Source organism: Ochotona curzoniae, unplaced genomic scaffold (assembly GCF_017591425.1).
Source record: "Ochotona curzoniae isolate NIBS_2020 unplaced genomic scaffold, NIBS_Ocur_1.0 patch361, whole genome shotgun sequence".
In the NCBI taxonomy this organism is placed as follows: domain Eukaryota; kingdom Metazoa; phylum Chordata; class Mammalia; order Lagomorpha; family Ochotonidae; genus Ochotona; species Ochotona curzoniae.
The window spans coordinates 1,148,908-1,174,630 of record NW_024466930.1 but is presented as its reverse complement, the minus strand read 5'-3'; the positions used below and the strand labels follow the sequence as shown (position 1 = coordinate 1,174,630).

At 43.6% G+C, this 25,723-nt stretch overlaps 1 protein-coding gene and 1 non-coding gene across 2 annotated transcripts in view; one reads left to right on the top strand and one right to left on the bottom strand.

The window, feature by feature from the left end:
- Window positions 1-22,616: 22,616 nt before the first annotated feature.
- Window positions 22,617-22,688, bottom strand: TRNAM-CAU. Its single transcript has one exon. It is a non-coding gene; the product is annotated as a tRNA-Met (tRNA).
- A 545-nt stretch (window positions 22,689-23,233) lies between these two features.
- LOC121167282 overlaps window positions 23,234-25,723 on the top strand; it is a 47,523-nt gene continuing 45,033 nt past the window's right edge. Inside the window, exon 1 of the mRNA XM_040996724.1 lies at window positions 23,234-23,537. Within this exon, the coding sequence (XP_040852658.1) occupies window positions 23,252-23,537 (286 nt within the window). The 5' untranslated portion in view covers window positions 23,234-23,251. The remainder of the gene's footprint in view (window positions 23,538-25,723) is intronic.

The following is a 25,723-nucleotide window of genomic DNA, read 5'->3' as shown; positions in this document are numbered from 1 at the left end:
TTTTACATCTCAAAATGAGAAGGAGTGAGGAAGCAGGATTTGTTTGTAGGTCGTCCAGTGTGGATGTGTGTGTGTGTGTGTGTGTGTGTGTGTGTGAGACTGACTATCGTTTTTATTTCCTGATTAACTACATTTTAAAATGTCACCTTCAGATGCATACGGATCAATATACAGTAATCGGCACAGTGCATAGGACCCACAGTTCTTGCAGAAGCTCGCCAAAATATAATGTCTTGCAAAATCAAAAGAAAAAATGAAATTTATAGGGCGAGAGTATTCTAAGATGTAATACTGTTTCTGTAATGTGAATATTGCTGTTACTGTTGTTATTAAGTAGAGAAAGGAATCCACAAAATCTTAATGCCTAGAGGCCAAGAAAGACACCGCAGCTAAAGGCGAATTAAGCCACTACTTCTGAGTTCTTTTTATTTACATTTTTTTAAAAGCCCAGACACATTCTTAGTGCTTGGTAGATGTTAACTCATTTAGTCCTAACATGGCTATATACTGTCATGCAGTTTCGCCTTAGCCCTTGAATATAGTGATGCCAGTGTCACACACATTAACACCAGCAGAGGGCGGTCTACCCAAGCTGAATTAGCTCCAGGCTCCCTCAAACAATGCATTGTCTTATCTTGGTGAGTCTTAGAGACTGATATAGAGGCCTCAATTATCTAAATCTTCCCCTTCCAAGTGCCGACATACCACATGGACATCGGTTCATATTCCGGCTGCTCCAGTTCCCATCCGGCTTCCTCCTTATGGCCTGGGAAACAGTAGAGGATGGCGCAAGTCCTTGGAACCCTGCACCTACCTGGGAGTCCCAGAGGGGGATTCTGGCTCCTGGCTTGGGTTTAGCTCAGCTCTGGCTGTGGTGGCTATTTGGGGTGTGAACCAATGGATGGAAGATCTTTCTCTCTCTCTCCTTTCTGAGACAAGGCCTTGCTTTTCACAAGACCAGTGAGCTTTGCTTTGTTCTCGCTGCAATAATAATACTGCATAGGCATTCCTCTCACTGTTCCACATACACACCCACTCAACTACCATTTCCCCATCTTCAGTGAAGTCTCCTCACCACCCTCATTCCATAAATGCAGGCAAACCCCCTAGTCTGTATTGCAGGTGTTCAACCAGATTTCTTTTGATAACCGTGGGAGCTGAGCATTAAACCAGGGAACTGTTTTATCTGTCTGTACCTGCACATCGCCAAAGACTTAACTATCATATATATATGCATCTCTGTGAATATTATTGAAGCCCACAACTGTTCTTTTCTTTTGACCATGTTGACTATCTATTTATGCTTGTGAGTTTTACAACGCCACACAAAATACTGAATAGAGCTTGTTTGGCATAATATTGAATTTTTAGGTTATTTTGGACTATAAGAACATGTTACCATATTGAGTCTTCACAAACTGTTAACATAGTAGTACAGTGTGTAGTAGTCTCAGTTGATGTTTCCTTCAATAAAATGTAGTTTTATCCATATATTTGGATTTTTAAAAGGTTTATTCATTTTTATTGGAAAGGCAGATTTATAGAGAAAAAGGGGAGAAGGAAAGGTCTTCCATCTGCTGGTTCACTCCCAAAGATGACACAATGGCCATAGCGGAGCTGATCTGAAGCCAGGAGCCACAAGCCTCTTCTGGGTCTCCCACATGTGTGCAGGTCCCAAGGAGTTGGGCCATCTTCTACTGCTTTCCTAGGCCAAAGAGAGCTGGATGGGAATGGGAACAACTGGGACAGGAGCTTGAGCCCATACAGGATCCTGGCACTTGCAAGGGGAGAAATTATTGAATCATTGAGCATTGTGCCAGGCCTAGAATTTAATTCTTACTTAGACCAGTCATGAATGTTGGTGCAGTGTTCTTTTACTCACCAACTCTAATGAACTCCTACCAGATTAAATTATTTGCAAATCCTTTGGGAATTTTGTTGACAATTATTTTCGAGAACATAGACAATCATGTTTTTGTTATGTGTCTTCATTCTACTTGCTTCCTTTTCTTGTCTGATGGTATTGGTAAGTCCACTTGAGGACAGGTTGACTAGGAGTAGTGTCTAGGCACTCTCAATTCTGATTCTATGGGAATCGTTCCAGTCTGTGTAAGTGTTACAGCCATTGTGACTATCCTTTATGACATTCTCTTCTCACCCCAGATTGTTCAAAAAGTTATGATGAAAGAGTGTCACGTCATGAAGTGCTTTCTGTGCAAGTGCGGGGATGTCCACATGGTCTGTGTCTATTAATCTTTTCCAATACCAAAGTTACACTAAATTTTTTTCTGTTCTTGAAATAATGCCTCCATGATGTTCTGTTATACATAGACTTTAGTAGCTTAGCTGCTGGTTTTCCACCTTCTTGCATTTTCAACACAGATTTTTCTTTTAACAGGTTGCCTTGTTTTTAATAGAAACCATCACTTCATGTTATAGCAAACAGTAAATGAGAGGCAATAATTCCACATAAAGCTTTTTCATTCACAAAATAATAGAAAGAACAAGTACCTTCTATATCCACACCTTTGATTATTTTTTCTTTTGATCTCTGCTCTCTTATCATTAGTCTGTTGCTTCCAGAATGGAATTTTTCCTTCCAATTGTGTGCTTATTAGAAGCTTGGACCATTAACTTACTGTAACAAGTTAATAATGCACTGTTAGTTAGCTGAGTAACCCAGAGAAGTCTTCTTGGATTTCAACAAAAAGGAGGGGGAGAGGGGCTTTTGGTGAAATGGGATAGTTTCCTTCTTACCTACCTATTTTTTTAATTCTATTCTCCCTTTTAGATAATAAGAGTATACAAGTTTGTTTGGATTTTGATTTATTTCGTTGGAAAGGCAGATTTACAGAGAGGAGGCAGAGATCTTCCATCTTCTGGTTCACTCCCCATATATGACCACTACTGTCAGAGCCGAGACAATCCAAAGCCAGGAGCCGGGAGCCAGAAGCTAGGGGCCTCTTCCACATCTCCCATGTGAGAGCAGGGGCCCAAGGCTTTGGGCTGTCCTCCACTATGCTCTCAGCCTAAGCAGGGAGCAGAATAGGAAATGGAGCAGCCAGGACATGAACCAATGGCCACAAGGAATCCCAATGCTGGCAAGGGATCAGCCAGCCAATTCATTGCGCCAGGCCATATACAGTTTTTTTCCTTTTTTTAGTATGAGTGAGAATAATTTTTTGTTGAGATAGGTTTTTGTAAAATAGGGATCCTCAATTCATCAGACTTGCTAAAATTTGTGAAGTCCATCTCTATCTGGCATCTTTGGGTTAATGAACATTAAAAGAGTACATTTACCTTATTTCTGTAATTATATTTTTATTCATTTGTTCATTACTTTTTAAATATCTTTTCTAGAAAATTATCATTTTCTACTAAGTTAAATTTTTTTCCTAAAGGTTAATTAACAGTATTCTTGTGTAATTTTTTTTTAAAATTTTTATTTGAAAGGCAGAGTTATACAGAGAGGAGAGACAAGGAGATCTTCCATGAGTGGCTCACTCCCCACATAATAGCAAGATCAGAGCCAAACTGGAGCCAGAAGGCAAGAACTTCCTCCAGGCCTCCCACATGGATGCAGAGATCTAAGGACTCCAGTGATTCTTTGCTGCCTTCCCAGGCAGTAAGCAGGGAGCTGGATCAGAAGTGGAGCAGCCCAGACACAAACCACTGCCCATATGGGTTGGTAGTGTCATAGTTAAGGGCTTAGCCCTCCACATCAAGTTTCCATCCCATCTCTTGTAATTTTTTTTCTTCCTTTCTCTTTAATATAAGTATTCCTTATTTTTAAAAAAGTTTACTTATTGATTTATTTGAAAGGCAGAATCACAGAGTCAGGAAAGAGGGAGCTTTCACATCTGCTTGTTCACCCTACAAATGCCCACAAGAGCTAGTGCTGGGCCCTGCTGAAGACAGGAGCTGAGAACAATGTCCAGGTCTTCCACATGTGTGGTGGGGATTCAGTCACTGGAACCATCATGCACTGTGTCTCCGAGTGCATTGGCAGGAAGCTGAATCCCAAGCGGATGTGCTAGGACTCAAACCAGCACTCTGACACTGGTTATGAATGTCCTAAAGACCCAGCTCTCTATACCACTATGCCAATGTCAATATTCCTGTATCATTTCCTGTAATTTACACAAATGAATCACTTTCTTTTCCCAGAAAACAGGGTTTTCATTTATGTATCATCCTTATTTCTTCCCCCCATTTGAGTGTAACAGCCAGAGCTGAGCCAAGCGAAAGCCAAGAGCCAGGAGCCTCTTCTGGGTCTTCCACGCAGGTGTAGGGTCTGAAGGCTTTGAGCCATCCTCAACTGCTTTACCAGGCCACAAGCAGGGAACTGGATGGGAAGCAGAGCTGCCAGAATTAGAACTGGCACCCGTACGGGATCCCAAGGCATACAAGTCAAGGATTTTAACCACTAGGCTACCGTATCGACCCTACATCTCCATTTTTTCTATTCAGTTTTGTTTATAAGTTTCTCTCTTTTCTGTTATTTTAATTTGTTATCTTGTTCCTTATTTTATCTTCCGCTGTTGCATATTTAGTTTATAAACCTCCATTGTTTCTTGTTCCTTAATTTTATATGTATGTATGTGTATGTATGTATGTATATGTATATTATCTGGGTTTATTTCACAATATCTGTGCATTTTAACATTTAATCTGTAGTGTTAATGGGTGTGTTTTTTACTTTCCAAGTACATGAAGAAATTTTTTCTTTCTTTCTTTTTTTTTTTTTTTCAATATGGGATCCCAGTGCATTCAAGGCGAGGACTTTAGCCACTAGGCCACTGTACCAGGGTCAAGATTTATTTAATTTTTATTACAAAATCAGATACATAGAGAGGAAGAGAGACAGAGAGGAAGATCTTCCGTCCGCTGGTTCACTCCCCAAAGTGAACGCAACGACTGGAGCTGAGCCAAGCCAAAGTCAGAAGCCAGGAGCCTCTTCCAGGTCTCCCACACTGGTGCAGGGTCCCAAGGCTTTGGGCAGTACTGGACTGCTTTCTGGGCCACAAGTAGTGAGCTGGATAGGAAGTGGGGCCAATGGGTTTAGAATCTTTATCCGTATGGGATCCTGGCGTGCTCAAGGCTAGGACTTTAGCTGCTAGGCCACTACGCTGATTTTACTGTGATAAAAAAATCATAATTTTCCTATTGCTCTTGAATTAGATATTGATGAAACTTCAATGTGTATGGAAGTGATTCTTTGGCATGTATTGTGATATTTTCTGAGATCAGGATTGAATTTTTGCAATCGTTCAAAAATTTGTATTCTTTGAACAAAGTGGACACTATATGGGTTAAATAAAGGAATAATAGATCATTTATTTATTGTGTGATTCAAATATTTTTAACCATAAACATCTTCCATTTTCTGTTACATAACTATCAGAGTAGTTTTAATTTCATATTGTTGCCACATATTATTGGGTGTTCTGTAGTCGTGTATACACAAGGCCCTATGGATATTTATTATATCATATAGCTTTTTCATTCGGCCATGTTATTCTTTTCTGAATCTGTCTATTTTAATGTTCCTACTTCTTTAATAATTTGCTATTCCTTTTTTTTTTTAAGCTTGAAGTAAGTAGTTCTGTCATTGTTGCTGATAACATCAGTATCCAGCATTCCATCACTGACTCTTGTTTCCTGGGAAGCCTGACTAGCATTCTCTTTCATTTGGTGACTTTTATTACTATTTTATATTCAGACAGTGCAAATCCCTGATAGTGTGTCTGCTATATGAAAGGCGCTCAACAGATGATTATTTAATGGATAATTAATGAATGTCTAGAGAATTTTCTTCAAGTTCTTCCTTTCTAGAGGAATTTATGACTGTCTTCATAAGCTAATAAAAGAAAAGGTGGGGGCACTTTAAAGTTCAGAATATTCCAGAATATGGGTAAATGTATAAATCATTGGTAATAGTTTTCTCTACCTGCCCCTGCAGAGCTCTGTGAAAATAAGCAGGTTTTCTTCCTTGGAAACTGTTCGATTTTTGCTTTTGCTTTGTTTACCTTTCAGTTTATGCTGTCTCAGATGTGGGCTTTATGCTTGGTGTCCACTCTATTTTAGAATACATCAAGCCCCAAAGAGCAGTTGGAGCTAAGCTTAAGAGCACAACTGAATTGCAAAAAGATTACCAAGTTTCGAGATCATGACATGTAAAGGTACTTGATGTACGGTAGTTCATAGCAGGAAAATAAGGGTTGATTTATCAAGGTTTGTTCCAAAGACGTTTGACCTTGACTCTTCAAATCTAGTGACGAGTAATTTCCTTCTTTCTGGTACAGGAAGGTCATTGTCCACAAAAGAGTTATCTCTCCCTATTAGAAAAAATGGAATGACCAGAGTTCCTTCCTTGGAGTTTTGTTTTAATATTTCTTTTTTTTCTTTTTTTCTCACCTAGGCTTATTTATTTTTATCGAAAAGGCAGATTTACAGAGAGGAGAGACAGAAAGATCTTCCATCTATTGTTTCACTTCTCAAAATGGCATCAACAGCCTGAGCAGAGCTGATATGAAGCCAGAAGCCAGGAACTTCTTCGGGTCTCCCATATGTTGCCTGTTGGCAAGGCTTTGGGCCATCCTCCACTGCTTTTCCAGACCTAAAGTTGGGGGCTGAATGGAAAGTGAAGCAGCAGGACCTTGAATCAGCACCCATATAGGATCCTGGCGCTTACAAAGGAAGGATTAGTCAATTGAACTATTGCACCGGGCCCCGTTACATCTCTGGAGTTAAAAACAATCCTCAGCTGGTGTGGTAACCTAGCAGCTAAAGTCCTGGCCTTGCATGGGCTGGCATCACATATGGGCACCAGTCCCAGCTCCCTGCTTGTGCCCTGGGAAAGCAGTCATTGAGGACAGCCCAAAGCCTTGGTACCCTACACCCACATGGGAGACCGAAAGAGACTCCTGGCTTCTGGCGCTTTGTAGCTCTGGCCATTGGGGTATTAAGGGAGTGAATCAATGGAAGAAGGAAGATCTCCCTGACTGTATATCTGACTTTCCAATAAAAACAAACAAAAAATAACAAATCTTAAAAAATAAATACAATCCTCATGCTGACATGGCATATTTTAGCTTCTGATATTCTGCTAGCGTTCATGTGTTTAGATGAATACTTTATGTGCCAGGTATTCTGCATGAGACATGTCAGTGCATAAAAACCTCTATCCGTCATATACCCTGTGTTTCTACAGAATGCTCAATCACTTTTCTCCGTTCAATTAACCTAAATAATCCAACCCCAGTGCATGAACACAATGAAAATTTAATCATGAGGCTAGGTCAGCACATTGATTGAATTATCAGGAAATAGATTTAAGGTTTGTCCCATCACTGCAATTAAACAATTTAATGGGAATCTCAGAACTTAGTATTCACAATCTCCATAAATTAGTGGTGGAATCGGATAGGTTTTCCTTGTAATATGTTTCTACTTCCTTCCATCAACACCTCCAGCCCAGGTAAGTCAGGTGTGTATTATTTATATCAATATGTTTTCTTTTCATCTCTGCTTACATGCTTTTAGTTCAGTCTCCCATGCATTCATGTACCGAGTGACTATTAGATGCCAGGCAGTTTCCTAGGCAGATGAAGGGAACTCTCCTTATTTTCTAAAATATACAAATGATCCTAATACAAAGAAGGAACAAAGGAAAGTACATATGGCTTAAATTATTAATGATATTCCAGTTCACAAGTTGCTTATTTGTGTGCCAGATTTGTTTTCCATAATTTGTGTTTATATTACACAAACCTCTGTTTCATGGGTGTAACATGTTGCTATGATTATGCTAAGAATCTCTTCAATCAGGAATAAGGACTCTCACAGACACTGAGTGGTTTTTGCCATTGTTTAAATGCTTCTCCCCCAATCTTTTTGTTCTCTACCTATAAGCTATATTGACGTGATCTAGGCAGAAAGTGAGTGAGGGACCAGAACTAGGGACTGCCTATATCCAAGCTATGGGCACCTCCCTAATCTTGTCACCTGAGGCACACCCACTCTTCCTCTTCCTCAAGCTGCTAAGCCTCCCACCTCTGGGAGCACCCTTAGGGCACTGCAGTCCCACTCACCCCTCATCCTGTGAAAGGATGAGCCCAGACAGAATGGGTCAGTTGTCTGGAGGTTGCCCACCCTCATAACTGAGGGTGTACCTTCCTCTCGCCATTCAATATTTTCTGCTCTTTCATTCATCTCCACCTGCATCTCACAATTTTTTTAATAGATGGGTTTTCATTTTTTAATCCAGCCTACTGATCTATGACATTTGGTTGAGCTTAAGCCATTTACACTCAGGGTTAATATGTATGGGTGGTAATTTGGTCCTGTCATTTTAGCAACGGGTTGTTTATTGATTGAATGTTCTGTTGTCATTTTACTGGGACGTTCTTCACATTTGCCTTTGGTTTTGGTGGGTGCTATTCCTCTTTGTCAAGAAGACATCTTTAAGTATCCTTTGTAGGGCAGGTTTGGAAGAGGCAAATTCTTTTAAATTTTCTTTACTGTGGAAGAATTTTATTTCATTTTCAAAGACAAAAGAAAGCTTTGCTGGATATATTATCCTGGGCCAACAATTTTTTTTCTTTTAGAATCTGGAATATGTCACTTCATTCTCTTCTGGCCTGTAGAGTTTCCTGGAAGGGGTCTCCTGTGATTTTAATTCGCATTCCTTTATATGTCAATTGATTTTTTTTTTTTTCCACGAGCACATTTAAGGATTCTTTCGTTATGTTTGGTTGAAAAGAACTTGATGATCATGTCATGGTGAAGATCGCTTTTCATCAACCCTGTTGGGAGTTCTGTGCCCCTCCTGGATGTTGTTTCCTGATTCTTTCTCCAGATTAGGGAAATTTTCCCTTATTATTTCATTGAATACACCTTTAATCCCAGTTTCTCTTTCTGCACCTTCTGGGACTCGTCTTAATAGTGTCTTTCAGTTCTTGAATACTTTTTTTAGCCTGATTCAGCTCTGCTTCCATCTTTTTGTTTGTTCCCCTCTGGTGACAGGAAATATCTTCCAATTCTGAGATTCTTTCTTCTGCTTGTTTCATTCTATTTTGGAGACTCTCCACTGTACTTTTAATTTTCTCCACTGTATTCTTCATTTCTGATATATCAGCTTTCATTTGATTCATTTCCTGTGTGACATATTCCTTAAATTCCTTGAACACCTGCTTTACATGCTTCTCATTGCTGATAAGTTTTATAGCAAGTGTTTTGACTTTCGTATCTCCCACTTTCTCGATTTCTTCCTCAGTTAGCTCTGAAGTTGGCAAAGGGTTTTGCTCCTTTGCATGGGAGTCTTCAGTAATATTCATTTTGCCTTTGTCTCTTCTTTTGCTTTTGGTCATTGTACTTCTTAGCAGAATCTTCTTGGGGCAGGTTTCTAAGCTGTGTCACCCACAGGTCTACAGTTCGATTTTCCTTATTGTGGGTGGTACACGTCTCTTTGTTTGCAGCCAATTGTGCCACTCCCTCCAGTGAGTTCCAAGTCTAGGTTCTGTTAGATTTCCACCACAGTTTCCACCATGGTTTCCATGGTTTCCTGGCTCACTAGTCTCCACCTCCTATGACACTGCTAGGGCTGCACAATTGTCTGTACAACCTTTCTCCTGCTTCTGCTTTGAGCAGGTCTGCATCTCCCAATTGTATTCTTACATCCAGGAAGACAAGAATTTTGACTGAATCTAGCTGGAAGTTGTTAGATGATGACCACCGACCACCCGCCTGCTGGTGGAATAGTATTGGCAAGTTGTTCAGAGTTTAGATGGAAGCTTTATTGGAAAATTAGCTCCTGGGCCCCCTTCGCGCAGAGGGGAAGGAAGAGGGAAGCGAAAAGGGCGTCTGAGATAGGTGTTGAGGGGTTTTATATCCCTCTAGACATGTGGGAGGGCAAAGGGGCTGTCTGTGTCCTAACTATGCAAGGAATGTCCATTCAGGTGTGCCATTGGTCACCTGGAATCCCGCCAGGTAAGTGATGTAACTGGCTCCTGTGGCCCCTCCTCCTGTTCCAGGCTGGACCCTAGGAGATATGTCAGGGTGGGGCAAACCAGCCCCTAGTCTCCGGTGCCCTGGGCAGCCATCAGAAGTCTCTCCAGCTCCAGCTAAAACTCTGGATGCCCAGAAAGAGTCACAATTTTCATAAATGTAAAAGCATGGAGATTGAAAGTCCCATGCAGTATTTTTTTTTTTCATAAAATCACTGCAATTTTACTTTTCACTAAAATCTCTTATGGGCCTTAATCATTTGAATATAAGGTTTGAGTAGTTGAGACATAAGTATATAGAGCCTCCATCCACATTTTATGAGCTTCTCTGGAATTCTAGAACATGTCACTTGATCCCTCTTTTGGTGGTTTCCCATGTGATACACAATGTCTCTCACAAGATATTAATTCCTGTTTAGAGGTACTTATGACTCTACTTTCTTTCCAGTTTCTGTTTTTCCCTTTCTTGGGTCATTTTCCTCTTAACCCATTAAGTGCCAAGTTTGAATTTCTGTGAACATTTCAGTGAAATTGACATAGGTGTATTAGTTCTCTGTGCAAATAGTAACCTAGAGCTTATACAGCATTTACTTTTGTTAAAAACAAAAACTCAGATTGTCCTAAAAAATTGGAAGCTAGGGCAATATATTGTCATTTTCCTACATTAGCCATCCTATAAATCCCAATATTCTAAATTGGAAAATGTGATATCTTCCATAAGCATGCAAAGGTGTGACTACCATGACTTGTTCAATAATTTTTTTGAGAGGAGGAGAAGCAAAACACTTCAAACAAAAAGATTACATCATATTTTTTAACAATATGTGTTAGATTTAGCGATCACCTGAGAAAGAAAATACTAGCCAAGCACAAACAAGCCTTTAAACAGAGCAAAATCCATTCCTGGGCCTATCCTCATGCAGCAAGCAGCAGGTAAACAGGACAGAGCTGCAGGAGCAAAGAGGGCAGGCAGAAAGGAACAAGTGGGGGTTTTACACACCTTCTGATGTGGGTGGTGGTACAGGCTCTGCTTGAGCCCTAACAAGGTGAGAAATGTTGACCCAAATCCATCACTGTCCTGTCCGTGCCCTTGGCTGCCTTCGAAGCATGCCAAATCTCTGACTGAGGTCCCTGTGGTGTCCACTCACTTCCTATAACCATCAATATCTTGTATGGCATGGCTTGTTTTGACATCATCATCTTTATTCTTGCCTTGAGAATAATTTGGTGTCTCATCTTAAATATGACATCATCTCAGAGTTAGATGCTTTCTTTTTTCTTAAGAATTAATTTTTTTTATTGGAAAGAAAGCTTCATAGAGAGAACGAGACACACAAAGAGACAGTAAGATCTTTCTACTAGTTCACTCCCCAAAGGCTGCAATGGTCAGAGCTGAACTTATCTGAAATCAAGAGCCAGGATTCTCCTCCAGGTCTCCTACATAGGTGCAGGGTTCTAACGACTTGGGCCACCCTCCCCTGCTTTCCCAGGCCATTAACAGGGATCTGGATGGAAAATAGAGTAACAAGCATACAAACTAGAATTTAAATTTGTCTTTTACTAAACCTACAAGCCTACTATCCCAGGCACCATGCCATGCCCCCTTCTATTGCCATCTCATTAAATCCCCAGGCAGCTTTCAACAACATGGCAGATAAATCTAAAAGCACACTCCTAAATTTTTTCCTATTTTTTGTGAAACAAGCAACTTGTTTACTTTCTTCTGTTGTGAAGATAAATGCACCTGACAACCCCAGGATCCATACTGGATGCAGTGTTTACAGGTGGAGGATTAGCCTGCTGAGCCACCACACTAGCCCCAAGTGCATTCTTCTTTCTGACAGTTTCTCACTGAATTGCTTTAAGCATCCTAGGCAGATTCGTAAATCCAACAAATCTAAGATAATTAATTTGCTATTTGCTGCTGCTTGCAAAAACTGGGACTTAGGAAGGGAATCATGCTTGGCTGGTCTGGGTTGCAATAACCACTCATGAGTGTCAGAGCATGGGTTGGGTCATGTCAGGATGGGCCCACAGCACCCACAAGAATGCAAGAGAACTGGATCTTGGGCAAGATTCTGTAGGAAATTTGTGGGCTTGCCTCGGTGGGCCTGCAGCACAGAAAGCAGAGGGTGATGATGATGGGTGAGGCAGCCTGGACCACAGAACTCATCGACAGAAAACCACGTGATACTCATGGCAGCCAGAGTTGGACTGGGTCAGTTCGTGGCACCCGGTGGCACATGAAAAAGGCAGGCCTGAGAGCAGACCATGTCGAGGAGGGTCAGAGTACCCTCTAGCATACAGGAGACACAGTGCTGGGAGCAAGCCTGGTAGGGGAACTTGGGGACCTCCCCTACCAAGCAGCAGCTTGTGCTTGGGAACACAATAGCTGGGGCTGGAGTAGGACAGGACAGGCAAGTTTACAGTAATCATGAGCATTCCTGTGAGCCAAGTTTGGGGACAGAACAGGCTGGGTCAGTCTACAGCACACACTGGCACAAACAATAGCCAGGATGGAGCACAGTCCAGGCTGTGTTAACTGTAACACTCACCAGTTCACATGAGGGCTGGAAGTGGGCCAGCCTGGGCTAGACCGCTGCACTCTTTGCTGGGACTAACAGCTGACCAGACTTTGGAAGACTGTGACACCTGATGGCGAATGCTGCCACTGGGGACATGGAGCAGCACCTCTCTTTGCCTCACGGGAGGGACAAAGGAGAGAAAAAAAAGTAGAAACATTTGTCCCACCCACTTTTTTTTGTAAACAGTGATAAAGGTGAAAATCCCCTTTAATTTGGACCCTCTACCTGGGCCTGAAATGTTGTAACTCACTCCTTTCCATGTTACTTCATTTTGTTTGTATGGTTTACTTCCTGTCCTTTATTTTCGTGCTGGATTTGCTATTGTAAATAGGCTTTGCATCAGGAAGATAACATAAAAACAGCTTGTTTTCCTGGTATTTCAAAAGCATGAAAGACAACAATTCCTACAATTTTATATTGATTTCGAGCTAATGAGCAAATTAAAGTTTTTCAAGGAAAGGAAAATCGTTATACAATGTATTACCTGAATTACAGCAGCTGGTTTCAGGGTTGGAAAACTGCTCTCAGGATCTGACCAATGGGAGGGTAGAGCTCACGATAGTTGATTTGCATTGAGAGCTCAAGCATAGGAACCAATCAGAGACCGCAAAACCTAACCTTCATTTACATAAGCTTGTATATAAATGTTGATCATCGTGTTTTGTTCATGTCTCAAACTGGGAAATGTATGTGAGCTTGCGAGATCCAGATGGGCCTGTGGCTGCTGCTGCCCGGCAAAGGAACCAAGGCCGTAATCAAGTACACCAGCTCCAAGTAGATACTTTCTTTGGTTTTCAGTAACCCAAAAGTTCTTTTCACATCGACTCACGGTAGGTATTCGTAATGAGAGCCTCACCCTCTTCAATGTGCTGTTGCTGGAAATTCGGTGTTAGTGGTTACATTTGGTCTAAGCATTATCAGTTAGTTTCAGCTGGTACAATTTGCTGTATACAGCTACAGCAAACAGTGCTGGTATAAGCAGAAAAAAGCCAGTTGCTTTCCGAATTCCTTAATCTTGCTATAGGAGAAGTATCCTTGCAACTTTTTAAAGTACAAATGAGTACAATGTTTGTGGGCAGCATTTTCTGAAGTTCTGGTATTTCCTACATGAAAATAGCCTGTGTAAAAGGACACAGATATTTTGGCTTCTCTGAGACCCGCATCCTGCACCTCATTTTGGGCAATGCATTGTTTAAGCTTTCTGGAGTCCTTAATAGTTTTTCAAACTTTTTTGCGAGCCACCCACAACACTCTACAACTGTTGAAGTCCTTGGGTTGACTCAAGAGCTGTAAAAAAGGATGAAACAAAGAGTGAGGTGTGACAAGTTCTTAAATCCATTAAGCATGCCGCTGGATCTATTACATGAATAATCATATATCTGCGTGGAAACATAAACAGCATCAAGAGTAGACATAGGTGTTATGTAGATGTTGTAATTGAAAATTGTAATGGGGCCCGGCGCCGTGGCACAGTGGTTAAGATCCTCGCCTTGCACTCCTGGGATCCCATATGGGCGCCGGTTCTATCCTGGCAGCCCTGCTTCCCTTCCAGCTCCCTGCCTGTGTCCCGGGAAGGCAGTCGAGGACAGCCCAAAGCTTTGGGACCCTGCACCTGCATGGGAGACCCGGAAGAGGCTCCTGGCTTCGGATCGGCATAGCATCAGCCCGTTGCGCTCACTTGGGGAGTGAATCATCGGATGGAAGATCTTCCTCTCTGTCTCTCCTCTCTGTATATCCACCTTTCCAATAAAAAAAAGAAAATTGTAATGTTGCCAGCAAAGAATAGAATTGAATTTCACCCTGAAAGCACTTCAACCTTAGGGAAACAGAAAAAATAAAATCCAAAATCCTGATGAACGAACATAAATGAAAATCAGAGCAGAAATCTAGAGATTAAGTCATTTCAGGAGAGGGTGTGTGACAGGGCTGTGTGATTAACACAAAGACATAAGCTTTGAATATGATAAATGAGAATCATTGGGAACTTGGGTAATGGGTCCTGACAGGGAATCCAGACACTAACCAAGACAGCTTCCTGATCTAGGATTTCTCCATTGTCCCTGGGTAAAGCCTCCTTTCGAGCTAAGCTCCAACCTTCCCCACTAGATTCTTGCACTGAAATTCCTTCAAGTTCCATTGACTGACACAGTCCATCCTAGAGTCTCCACTCACCCAGATACTTGCTGTCAAGGTTTAGCCAGAGAAGCTGTCCAATTTATTCTGTCATGCATGGTACTGGACATCTTCTGTAGGCCTCAATGAACTTGTTATGTCTCCCATGTGCTTCTGGGAATGTTGGCTGCTGCACAGGCTTCAGCAACTGAGGAGATCCAGTTCTGACACATGCACTCCACGGTCCGACCAGAGATTGCTGTCATTTTCTCCATGGTTGCAGTTAAGAGTCCACTGGTTCAGTTAGGGAATCCCCTAAGAATCCTCACCTTAAGTGACCCCAGACCTGATTTCTGCGTGTGACAGTCAATACAGGGTCCAGTTCAGTCGGCCACCCATATCGGCCTACACACACACTGGTGGTTGCAGTAACCTGTTCAGTTCCATCCCCAGCCCCATCTCTTATGCAAACCAACACGTGCTGCAGCATAGCCCATCCCTGCTCACCACACACTCAGCCCTCATGCACACCAGCGGGAACTGCAACCTAGTCGGAGTGACCCTCAGTAACTCCCACCAGGCCCAACCCTAGCCCCAATTCCTGTGCATGCCGGTATGTGCAGCAAACTGGTCCAGTCCATCCCTCATCCTATTTGTCTTTCGTACACATCAATGGATATTAGAGCCTACCTCAGTCTGAACAACCCCACTAGCTAGCCCACACTCATGCTGGCCAGGTGCCACTGCCTGTCCAGCCAGGCCCCACCTGCAGCCCTGTTTCCCATGCTCACTTGTTGGAACTGCGGCCCATCAGAGGGGTAACCACATTTTCCCTACTATGTGCAGTCTCAGTCCTGGATCTTGTACTTTATAGGTAGTTCTGTGATCTAGCCTGATAGGACTTGCCTCACAGGCCTAGCACCTGCTAGCCAATGTTGCAACAAATCCTGATCATCCTGCACTTACTGCTCTGGCTCAAGCATGCACCAGTGGATTTGGTCACTTAGTCCAGCCTGGCTTCCCTAAACCAGCTCACAAGCAAGCCATCAGGTTCTATGGCCCTTCCCAGCCTGGTGTGCCCCTAACCCAAGCCCTCACGTTCACCAGCCAGAGTCGTGGCCCAGCAGGGGAGTCCTCACAGCACTCCCTATCAGGCTTGCCTCTCCCCCTACCCAGGTCTTAGGTATGCTGGTGGGTGCTGCAACCCATTCGATCATGGCCCACTTCACCTCGGCACCCACTTCAGTGGGTACTGCAGCCTGACTCAGCCCAGTCTACCTCCAGTCCCAACTCATGCTAGTTGATTTTACAGCCTGAGTCCAGCCCAACCAAGCCCCAGTCCTAACTCTAATGTGAACTGGCTGGTGTTGCGGCTCAACCCAGCTTGTCCTGCACCCTGTCCTAGTTATCAGATCTGCTAATGGGTTTTATGAACTAGTCCAGGCTAGCACACATCCAGATTTGACCCACAGTTTGCCAGTTGACACAATAACCTGGCCTGGTCTGGGTTGCTGAGTCTTGATTCTTGCACTCAGCTGCAGGGACTGTGTCCTGACAGAGGAGTCCCCCAAGCTCCTGTATCAGATCACCTCCCCGTTGCAGATCTCACACACACCAGGGGGTTCTTGGACTAGCCTGATTTGGCCAATCTCCTGTCGTGGAAGGTCCAGCGACCTTACCCAACCAGCCCATACCCATGACGGCTCTTGTTGGGTTCTATATCCCAATCCTGCCTAACCCAGCTTTCATGTGATTCATCAGGTGCCAAGACCTAGCCTAGCCTTTCCTAAACCTGTCCTGACCTGCAGGACATGATGCTCAAACCCTGAGGGTGGACTGGGAATGCCAGGCTGCTAGCCCCCGGGCTGCTGGCCCAAGAAACACACGGACACACGTACTTGGTGAAAAGAGTGCCCATGCCCTTTATTTTACTCCTCATATATATACCTTCTCTAGGGGAGGAGGAGAAGGGGAGGGGTTTCCTTGAACTAATTATCTTCATTGAAACAGGGAAGGAACTAATCATCTATATTGAAACAGGGGAGGAACTAATTATTTGAACAGGAACAAGGGTGGAGGTTCTGTTCCACTTGCTTTGCATGGGATGTTCTAGCCGTAATATCCTACTTGCTGTGGTCCTGTTTGCCCAAGGCAGGCTTTGCAATGCAGCAGGCTGTCAGGTAGGCCAACAAGTCTAAGTCTGTAGCTCTTAACATACACCCACCCTGGCTCTTGTTTATATCAGTGAGTGCTAGAACCGAGCCCAGTCTGGGACAACCCAGACGCAGTCTACACCATGCCAAAGGATGTTGCAGCCATGACCAGACCAGTTTAGTGACCCCATTCTAGCTCTCTTACTCACTAGTGTGAACCAGAGCCTTGCTGGGGTGTCTCAACTCCCTGACCAGGCCCGCTCCCAACCACAGATCTTACAGGTGCCAGTGGTTGCTGCAATCCTGCCTGGCATAACCCATTATCCAGTTTGGCCTTTGCCATCAAATGCTGCAGGCTGGCCTGACCTGGCCCAAGCCTAGTCCCAGCTATTTATTGATGGGTACTATAGCTTAGCCCTGACCAGCCTGCCCCATATCTGGCTTTCATGTAAACCAGTAGGTGTGATAGCCTAGCCTAGCATGGCCCACACCCCATCCTGGCTCCTGTACGGCAATGTGCTAAGGATTGACACAGCCCTGCCTGGTCTGCTCATCACCACCACCACCGCCAGAACCAACCCATGCACTTGTTGGCAAGTGGACCAGCCTTGCTTGGTCTGACCAACACCCAGCGGCTCACATGCTTCCGAGTGGGAGCTATGGCTCACCAGGGGAGTTCCCCAAGTTCCCCCACTAGGCTCATTCCCAGACTCAGATCTCATATCACCAGCAGGTGTTATGCCTTTACCTGGCATAGTCTGCCCCAGTGTCGGCCTTTGTGTGTGCTGGTGGATATTGCAATTCAGCTCACTCCACACACCCTGATTCTTAAGTATGCCTGCTGGTGCTACAGCCTGGAAAAGCCCGACCTGTTCCCAACCCTGAAACCATGAATGTTGATGAGTCCCATTGTCATGCCCAGCTCAACCCATCACTACTCCCATCCCTTAAAAAAAACCAGCTGATATGGCAGTCCCACAGGAGTGAGCCCATAAAATCCCCCTAGAATCTGTTTCTGGACCCAGTTCTTTTGAATACTGGTTAGTGTCATGGCCCAGCCTCACATGGTCCACCTCCTGTCCACTCACTGGTGGGTACTGTGGTTGAGCCCTGCCAGGCAAGCCCCTCCCCACCCAGCCATGGATTTTGTGTCCACCAGTAGGTGGTGGTTGATAACAACAATCCCAGCTCAAGTCTCCCATGTGGATGGGTGTATTTGGCCCTGAAATTTCCCTTCTCCAAACCACTCATTCTTACCCCTTCATTTACCTCAAAGTACAATAGCCTGATTGGTGGAAGTTCCCCAGAAGTCATTCCTCATTTGTCACATTCTCCCTCAGAGTCCTTCCTCCCACACCTCCCATACCTCCTTGCATGTGCAATGCACAACCCCACCTGCCCACAAGCATGTTAATCCCCAAGCCCATTTCTCCAGTACTGTGTGATACCGTCCCAGGGCCCTCTCAGGCGCAGGTCCCCAGACTTCATCTGCTGGCACGCTGGTGTCTGCCCCTCACCTATCTTTAATTCTTTAAAAAAGATTTATTTATTTTTATTGGAAAGGTAGATTTTTTTTGTTATATTATTTTTTATTGATTACATTGCATTATGTGACACTGTCTCATAGGCTCTGGGATTCCCCCAACCCCTTCCCGTATTCTTCCCCCTATGGTGGATTCCTCAACCTTGTTGCAGTATTATAGTTCAAATTCAGTTAAGATTCTTTCATTGCAAGCATAGAGTCCAGCATCTTATTGTCAAGATAAATTCAATGGTTTCTTGGGGAGACCATCTCTGGTCTGAAAGCAGAGCTGGCAGAATATCATCCCGATCAATTAAAAGCCACAACATAACATCAACATCAATTTACAACATTATGGAATTAATTGACATGGTATTGAGTAACAAATATGTTTAAAAATGCAAGTTCTTAATGCATATCTTTTAAAAAAAAAAAGGCAACTATGCTGGCACACTGGTATAGTTAATGCAAATTTGGCATTAACCAGGTCCAGGATGCCTGCCAGTTATCAGCTGCTTTTCTCCCAGGAGTGTAACACTCACCTAGGTACAATGAAAACTAGGCAGTTGCCTACCGCTGAGGATTGTTATTTTCTTAAGATTAATTTATTTTTATTGGAAAGGCAGATCAGATTTGTGGAGAGAAGAAGAGACAAATATCTTCAATCCACTGGCTCACTCACCAAATGGACACAACAGCCATAGCTGAACTAATCCAAAGCCAAGAACCAGGAGCTTCTTCTAATTTTCCCACATGGGTACAGGGTCCAAAGGCTTTGGGGTATCCTCTGCTGCTTTCCCGGGGCCACAAGTAGGGAGCTAGAAGGGAAGTAGAGCAGCTGGGACATGAATCAGCTCCCATATGGGATCCTGGCACTTGAAGAGAGGCTTAGCCAATCAAACCATTGTACTAGACCCAATTTATATGAAAAGTTTTAACTTATTTAACTTACACTTTAACTCAGGAATGTCTACTGTGATGACTTTATTCCCAGGGCAAGTACAAGTATTTGCCTGTTGTGGAATGTACAACAGATAGTACATAAAATCTCAAGTATCATTGATACCATATATACATACCTAGGGATAAGCTCTGCATTTGCAAATACTAGAAGAGTATTTGTAGTATTGTGTAGAAATAATTGGAAAGGGCCCATCACGGTACCCTAGTGGCTAAAATCCTTGCCCTACATGCGCTGAGATCCCACATGGGTGCCAGTTTATATCCCAGCTGCTCCACTTCCCTTCCAGCTCTCTGCTTGTGGCCTGGGAAAGAAGTGGAGGAAGGTCCAAAGCCTTGGGATCCTGCATCTGCATGGGAGACCCAGAAGCAGCTCCTGGTTCCTAGCTTTGGATCAGTTCAGCTCCTGTCACTTGGAGAATGAATCAGTGGATGGACGATCTTTCTCTCTGCATCTCCTTATATCTGTTAATCTGCCTTTCCAATAAAAATAAATGAACCTTTTAAAATAATAATTTTAAAAACCGGAAAATGTTGGTTATGTGTGACATGCACTTTGTCTTCACCTTTTATAGTTAGTCTCCTAGAGGACTTATACACGGTCGCTGCCTTGGCCTCTGTGCTATTTTGTGTTTCTAGATTCAAGATTGCCGACTCTCTCCCTCCAAGGTCCAAAAGGAACACAGTGTGAGCAAAGTTGGGCTTATCAGCTTATCACAAGCAGGCAGACCAAATTCTTGGTGAAGCCTCGGTTAACTCTGAAGGTCTCTGAGTAACTACTCCAATAAGGCTTATCTAGAAAGTGACAGAAAAGGCAGAATTCTAGTTGCAGTTGGTGAAGAGGCAGCAGTAACGCATACAGGCCAGAGAGAGGGGACCATTACTGGTTTTGCTATTTGGCCATGAGCTTGGTTTTCCCCTCACTCACACATGATTATGCACATTCCTGTTTCCATCTTGCTCCCCAGTGCCACAGGACAGCTGCACCGGTGGGTGCTCTGAGCAACGACCAGGGCTCAGGGGGGAGTTCCAAGTCAGCACACAGCCACACCAAGGCCTCACTGGTGGTCTAAAAAAGATGTCAGGGACTGCTTTTCCCTACTTCCAAGTGCAGACTGGACTTTGCTTTGTCATGGAGAATCACAAGTTCAGTGGTTCTTGTTCTTGTGATGGCAAAAATGTCACAGCACAGAAGTGGAGAAAGAGTGAAAACCAGTAAAGGTGAGTCAGGCAGTGGCAGGATCTGCGTGGATCACGCAGGCGTTGGGGACTCAGTGTGGGTGAAGCAGCTCTGAGCTGGTTCTCAGGCAAAATGCACAGACCTAACACAATGTCTGCAGAGGCCCGAGCTGCAGATCTAAAATTTTTGCTTTGAAAAGAGGGCATTCTAAGTCCACGAAACTGAAATTTCTGCAATGAAAGTTAAAAACTGGGCAAACATTTAGGGAGTAAATATGTGCTGGATGGTTCTTTCCAGTTTGATCATCAGTGAGAAGAAACTGAGTTTCCCTTGTTTTCAGTTTAACCCAGCCTAGCAGTGCCTGAGTTTTTAGACCTGACACAGAACTTGATCCGAAAATGACCAACCACAAAGGGATTTAAACCCTCAATCTTTTGACCCAAACTCAGAAATCAGAGGCCTTACCCGTTAGGCCACATGGTCAATATAGTAGGTAGTATTGTCGGAACTTATAATAATTGGTGTGGTCTTGCTTTAGAAATCAGTAAAATAAATGCTGGGGTCCCAGTGCTGCTCCTTTGTTTTGCAAACTGAAAAACTGAAACTCCAGATCACGTTTTTTTCAGAGCCTCAGAATTGAGCCTAATGAGGGTTTGGAATTGCTGAACAAGCCAGCTCATTGTACCTGCCCAAGGCACCTTCCCTTCCCAGGATTCCCCTCCGGCGTGGTCCCGATGGACCCAAGGCCCAAGGTCGGACCCTGAGCTTTTCAGGGCTGGCAGAGAGAAGCTTGCAGAGGCTCTCACATAATGAATGAAAAGACACAAAGCAGCAGTAGTTATGAGCCCCTTCATTAGCTATGTATGGCCTGACCACAACATCCTCCTCTTCCTGCTGTGAATATGGGAAACTTCAGAAAGTTCATGCAAAACTTACATTATGGAAAAACTATACATGGCTTTCACAATTTATGTACCAAAACAAACTTGCTTTCAAAAGTCATTTTAAAGCTCCCACCGCACTGATGCTATAATCTTCTTCACAAAACATTGCCTTACACCATACACACTGACTTATTTAAAAGCATATGCCTTGGCTAGCATCGCATGTGGGTACTGGTTTGTTTCCTGGCTGCCCCATTTCCCATCCAGCTCCCTGCTTGTGACCTGGAAAAACAGTAGACGACAGCCCAAAGTCTTGGGACCCTGTACCCACGTGGGAGACCCACAGGAAGCTCCTAGCTTCTGGCTTCAGATTCGCTCTGCTCCAACCATTGCAGCCATCCACTTGAGAGTGAACAAGCAGATGGAGGCTCTTTCTATTTGCCTGTCTTTCTTTCTGTAACTCTTCCTTTCCAATAAAAATAAATCTTTAAAAATAAATAAAAGCATATGCCAATTAAATTAAATTAAATTTAAAAACATAGACTAGGCAACATCTTTTTTTCTTAGCTTCTAGCACAGTGATTATATCCATTTGAAATATTTATTTTTCTGTCTGAGAACTATAAAATCATCAATGTATATATTTTAACAAGTAAAAGAGCCTTAGTTAGAGATCTTACAGTAGGGTAAGGGCAGACAAAGCAGTAGCTGTCCCCACTTGTTTCCATGTCCTATTAAAACGCTGGTCATTCAATTTAGCACTCCAAAGTACTGGTCTTACTTCCAAGATGAAGACTGGCAATCGTCAGGAATCTTGGCAAATCAGCTTTAAAGGATTTCCAGTCCACCACATTAACTACTTGGCAAAGAGTGCTGAGTCCAGAGAGAAACAAAGGCCCTGTTCCTGGTCTCCCACACTGCCCTCCACCGGCTTGAACTCTTCAACATTTCCCTGGTTTCACAGAGTAACAGGGAACCGACCTGGTACCTGGCAACAGTGACACTGCCTCTTGGGAAACCAAAAGAAATCTGGACATGTTGACAGAACAAACTAATTAATCATTGGATAGTGCACTTTACTCACAGGTACCCTAAAACTTCACGATTATTTATTTTCAAAACATAACTTTTTTTAGTACAATTTTTTTTTAACATTTAAATAACCAGTTTCCCGTTTTACCTGAAAACTAACCTAAACCAAACAGAAAAGAGTTAGCAGAGGATGGTTTCGATCCATCGACCTCTGGGTTATGGGCCCAGCACGCTTCCGCTGCGCCACTCTGCTTCCTGAGAGTGCAGTCCCTAACAACGCACTGAAATAAAAACAGCTGTGTATTCAAATGAGTGATTAACAAAAAATGGAAGTTTTTTAATCACATGCTGCAAAGTCTTTACAATAAAATTACCGACACCAAAGGGGAAAACATAAGCGGACATAACGAAAGCAACACACTGACTAGTAACCGGGTGCAGAGAAGAGGTGCAGGACCTGGCGGGGCTGAGCGCAGGCAAGGCCGCCGCTTCGGGGCTTAGCGGCAGGGGTTCCCGTGCGTCCAAACGCGCCTAACCATAATCTCCAAGAACCGTGAATCTCTTCATCTTGACTGCCAGAATGCCCTGAAAAACTCAAAGGTGAAAAAGAACGATTTAGGCAGATCCAATCCATTGAGAGCGCGCCAAATCAGCGCATTGTGACGTCATCGCGCTGAGCGCGAGGGGCGGGAACTGCAGCCAGAAGGGCGGAGCCAGTGCACACAGCCTGTTCTCAATCAGGTCCGCAATCCCGGCATATAAAGGGATGTTCTGTGTTCGTTAGCTACTTGCTGTTTGCAGTCCGCAGTAGCAAGCATGTCTGGTCGCGGCAAGGGAGGCAAGGGCCTTGGCAAAGGCGGCGCCAAGCGCCACCGCAAGGTGCTGCGCGACAACATCCAGGGCATCACCAAGCCCGCCATCCGCCGCCTGGCGCGCCGCGGCGGCGTCAAGCGCATCTCGGGCCTCATCTACGAGGAGACCCGCGGCGTGCTCAAGGTCTTCCTGGAGAACGTCATCCGCGACGCCGTCACCTACACCGAGCACGCCAAGCGCAAGACCGTCACCGCCATGGACGTGGTCTACGCGCTCAAGCGCCAGGGACGCACCCTCTACGGCTTCGGCGGCTAAAGCTGCTCCTGCAACCCCGAACTATCAACCAAAGGCCCTTTTCAGGGCCGCCACGATTTCATGAAAAAGAGCTAACACTAAATCATAAGTCCTATGGCTAGATAACTCAGGAGAAGCAGCTTTGAACTTTGTCCTGTCCTAATCTTTATAAAGGGAAATTTGGCCCTTCTGCTATTGTCCCAAGCGAGGGTTGACATTCCCGGGAGCCTATTGCTGCAGGCATGCTCGGCGTACGGTCAGTGACAGGCGCAAGATGGCGGGCGCAGAACAAAGGCTCAGTCTGAATGAGGGTGGAACTGCGTTTCTGTCTGACATGACTTTTTGTTCTGGGGAATGAAAAGCTGGAAGAAAGAGGGGTCTAAAGTGAGCAAAACAGTGTGGTAGAGGGAGCTTCGTGTTACGTAAGCAACAAGAAGCTTCTGTGAGGGTGTGTCGTTATAGAGCTCTTTTGTTATGTTATCTGCATAAATTAGACCCAAATGCTTACGTTTAACACGGCAAGGGCTTTAAAACCTGGCTTTTATAAATGCAAGAAGCTCTAATCATGGAAACAGGGTATTCCAAACGGTGCAATTTAAAAAACCAGTGTATTACTGCAGCCTACATCTGAATTGTCAAAGTGGGCTTGACAAGGAAAATGGAGTTGGGTTGAAGTGTGAGTACGTGTTGCTGCCATGATTCTATGTGGATGGTGAGAAAATGAATCTCCAGCATACATGCTTTTCTTTACCTCCAGACTGGGATTCCTGCTACTTCATTCCAGTAGCTGAGAAACCTGTTCAGCTGTTACGGATATGCCACTAACCACTGGTCCTCAAGCCTGTTTTCCCAGGAGAGGCCATCATGACCCCACAGCTCGTTTTTTCCTTAATAAACCTTACAACTGCTTGCCTGTTATCTAACCTTTATCATCATAATGTACTATCCTGGGAAATTGTCCCAGGTGATCCTCTGAGATAACTAGCCAACGTTTTCAAAACCATAAGCTTAGAGTCCCATGACTCACCAGGGGGGTCATAAAGAGTTCTTTCTCCTTTAATGCTAGGATACCTCAAGCTTATTTTTCTTCTTTATCCAGGAATTGTAGTTAAAGAATTTCCTGTATGTATTGTATCAAAAACCTAGTATGCATAATCAGCTTAACTACACACTGAGAATTTTGAAGAAAATTCTCCAGAGGAGTTGTTTCTTTTACTGAAGTACTACATTGCTATGAAAGTTTACCTGATCTTTCTCGTGACTTTTTTCACTACGCTTATGTATGTGTATACTAAAGAATCAAATAACATAAATGTAAATACATTATTTGGCCATTTATGTTTTTGCAGACACTATCTATTGAATGTATTTTAGTTGGGGTGTGTTATTTCCCATAATATTTCATTGTAGGTAGAGCCAGGTTTAAACAACTCCCTATTTTTTTTTTAAACTTATTGAATCTATTTACAAATCAGGGCAAGAGATTTCCATCTGCTGGTTCACTCTCCCAAATGGCTACAAAAGCCAGCAGGCAACAACAAATTGGAAAGGAAATGCCAGCCGTCCTCCACCATCTATATTTCAAGGATTACCGAAAATAAAATCAAGCATAGACATATAAATGCAAGAAATTTGAAGCAGTTGAACTTATCAGAAATTGGCTACATTAACAGTATTAGAACATGTTCATTGGAGACTGAGACAAAAGGTTCTTTGGTGCAAAAAAGATCTTGAAATCCATACCAAAACATTCCATAGATTGTGAATTTTGTAAGGCTCCCTAGTGGAAGCTAGAAGTTACTGGAATCAGAACATGAAGGAACTGTTTCAGGATCTGCAGTGCTGTCCACTTCGGAAGTCGTTTTCCCTAGCGACCAAGAAAGAGAACGCATTCAGAAGAGCTCCGTCCTGCCTAAACCACCCATCAGGCAGCTACTATCCTAAGCTTCAGTCAGAAGGACAAAGCTACGAAAGTTCATCTACATAACATGACTCTGCAGTGGAAGCGCCAAGGGAAAAAAAAAAAACTATAAAACAAGCAGAGGTAAAATAAAAGTGGAGAGGAGTAAATGAGTCTTGAGAAATAAATGGAATGGAATACACCTGGGTGGTAAAGTGTTTCCAGGTTTATCGACAAGTGAAACTCTAAAAAGGGGCTGCCCAGGTCTTTATCTGCTCCAT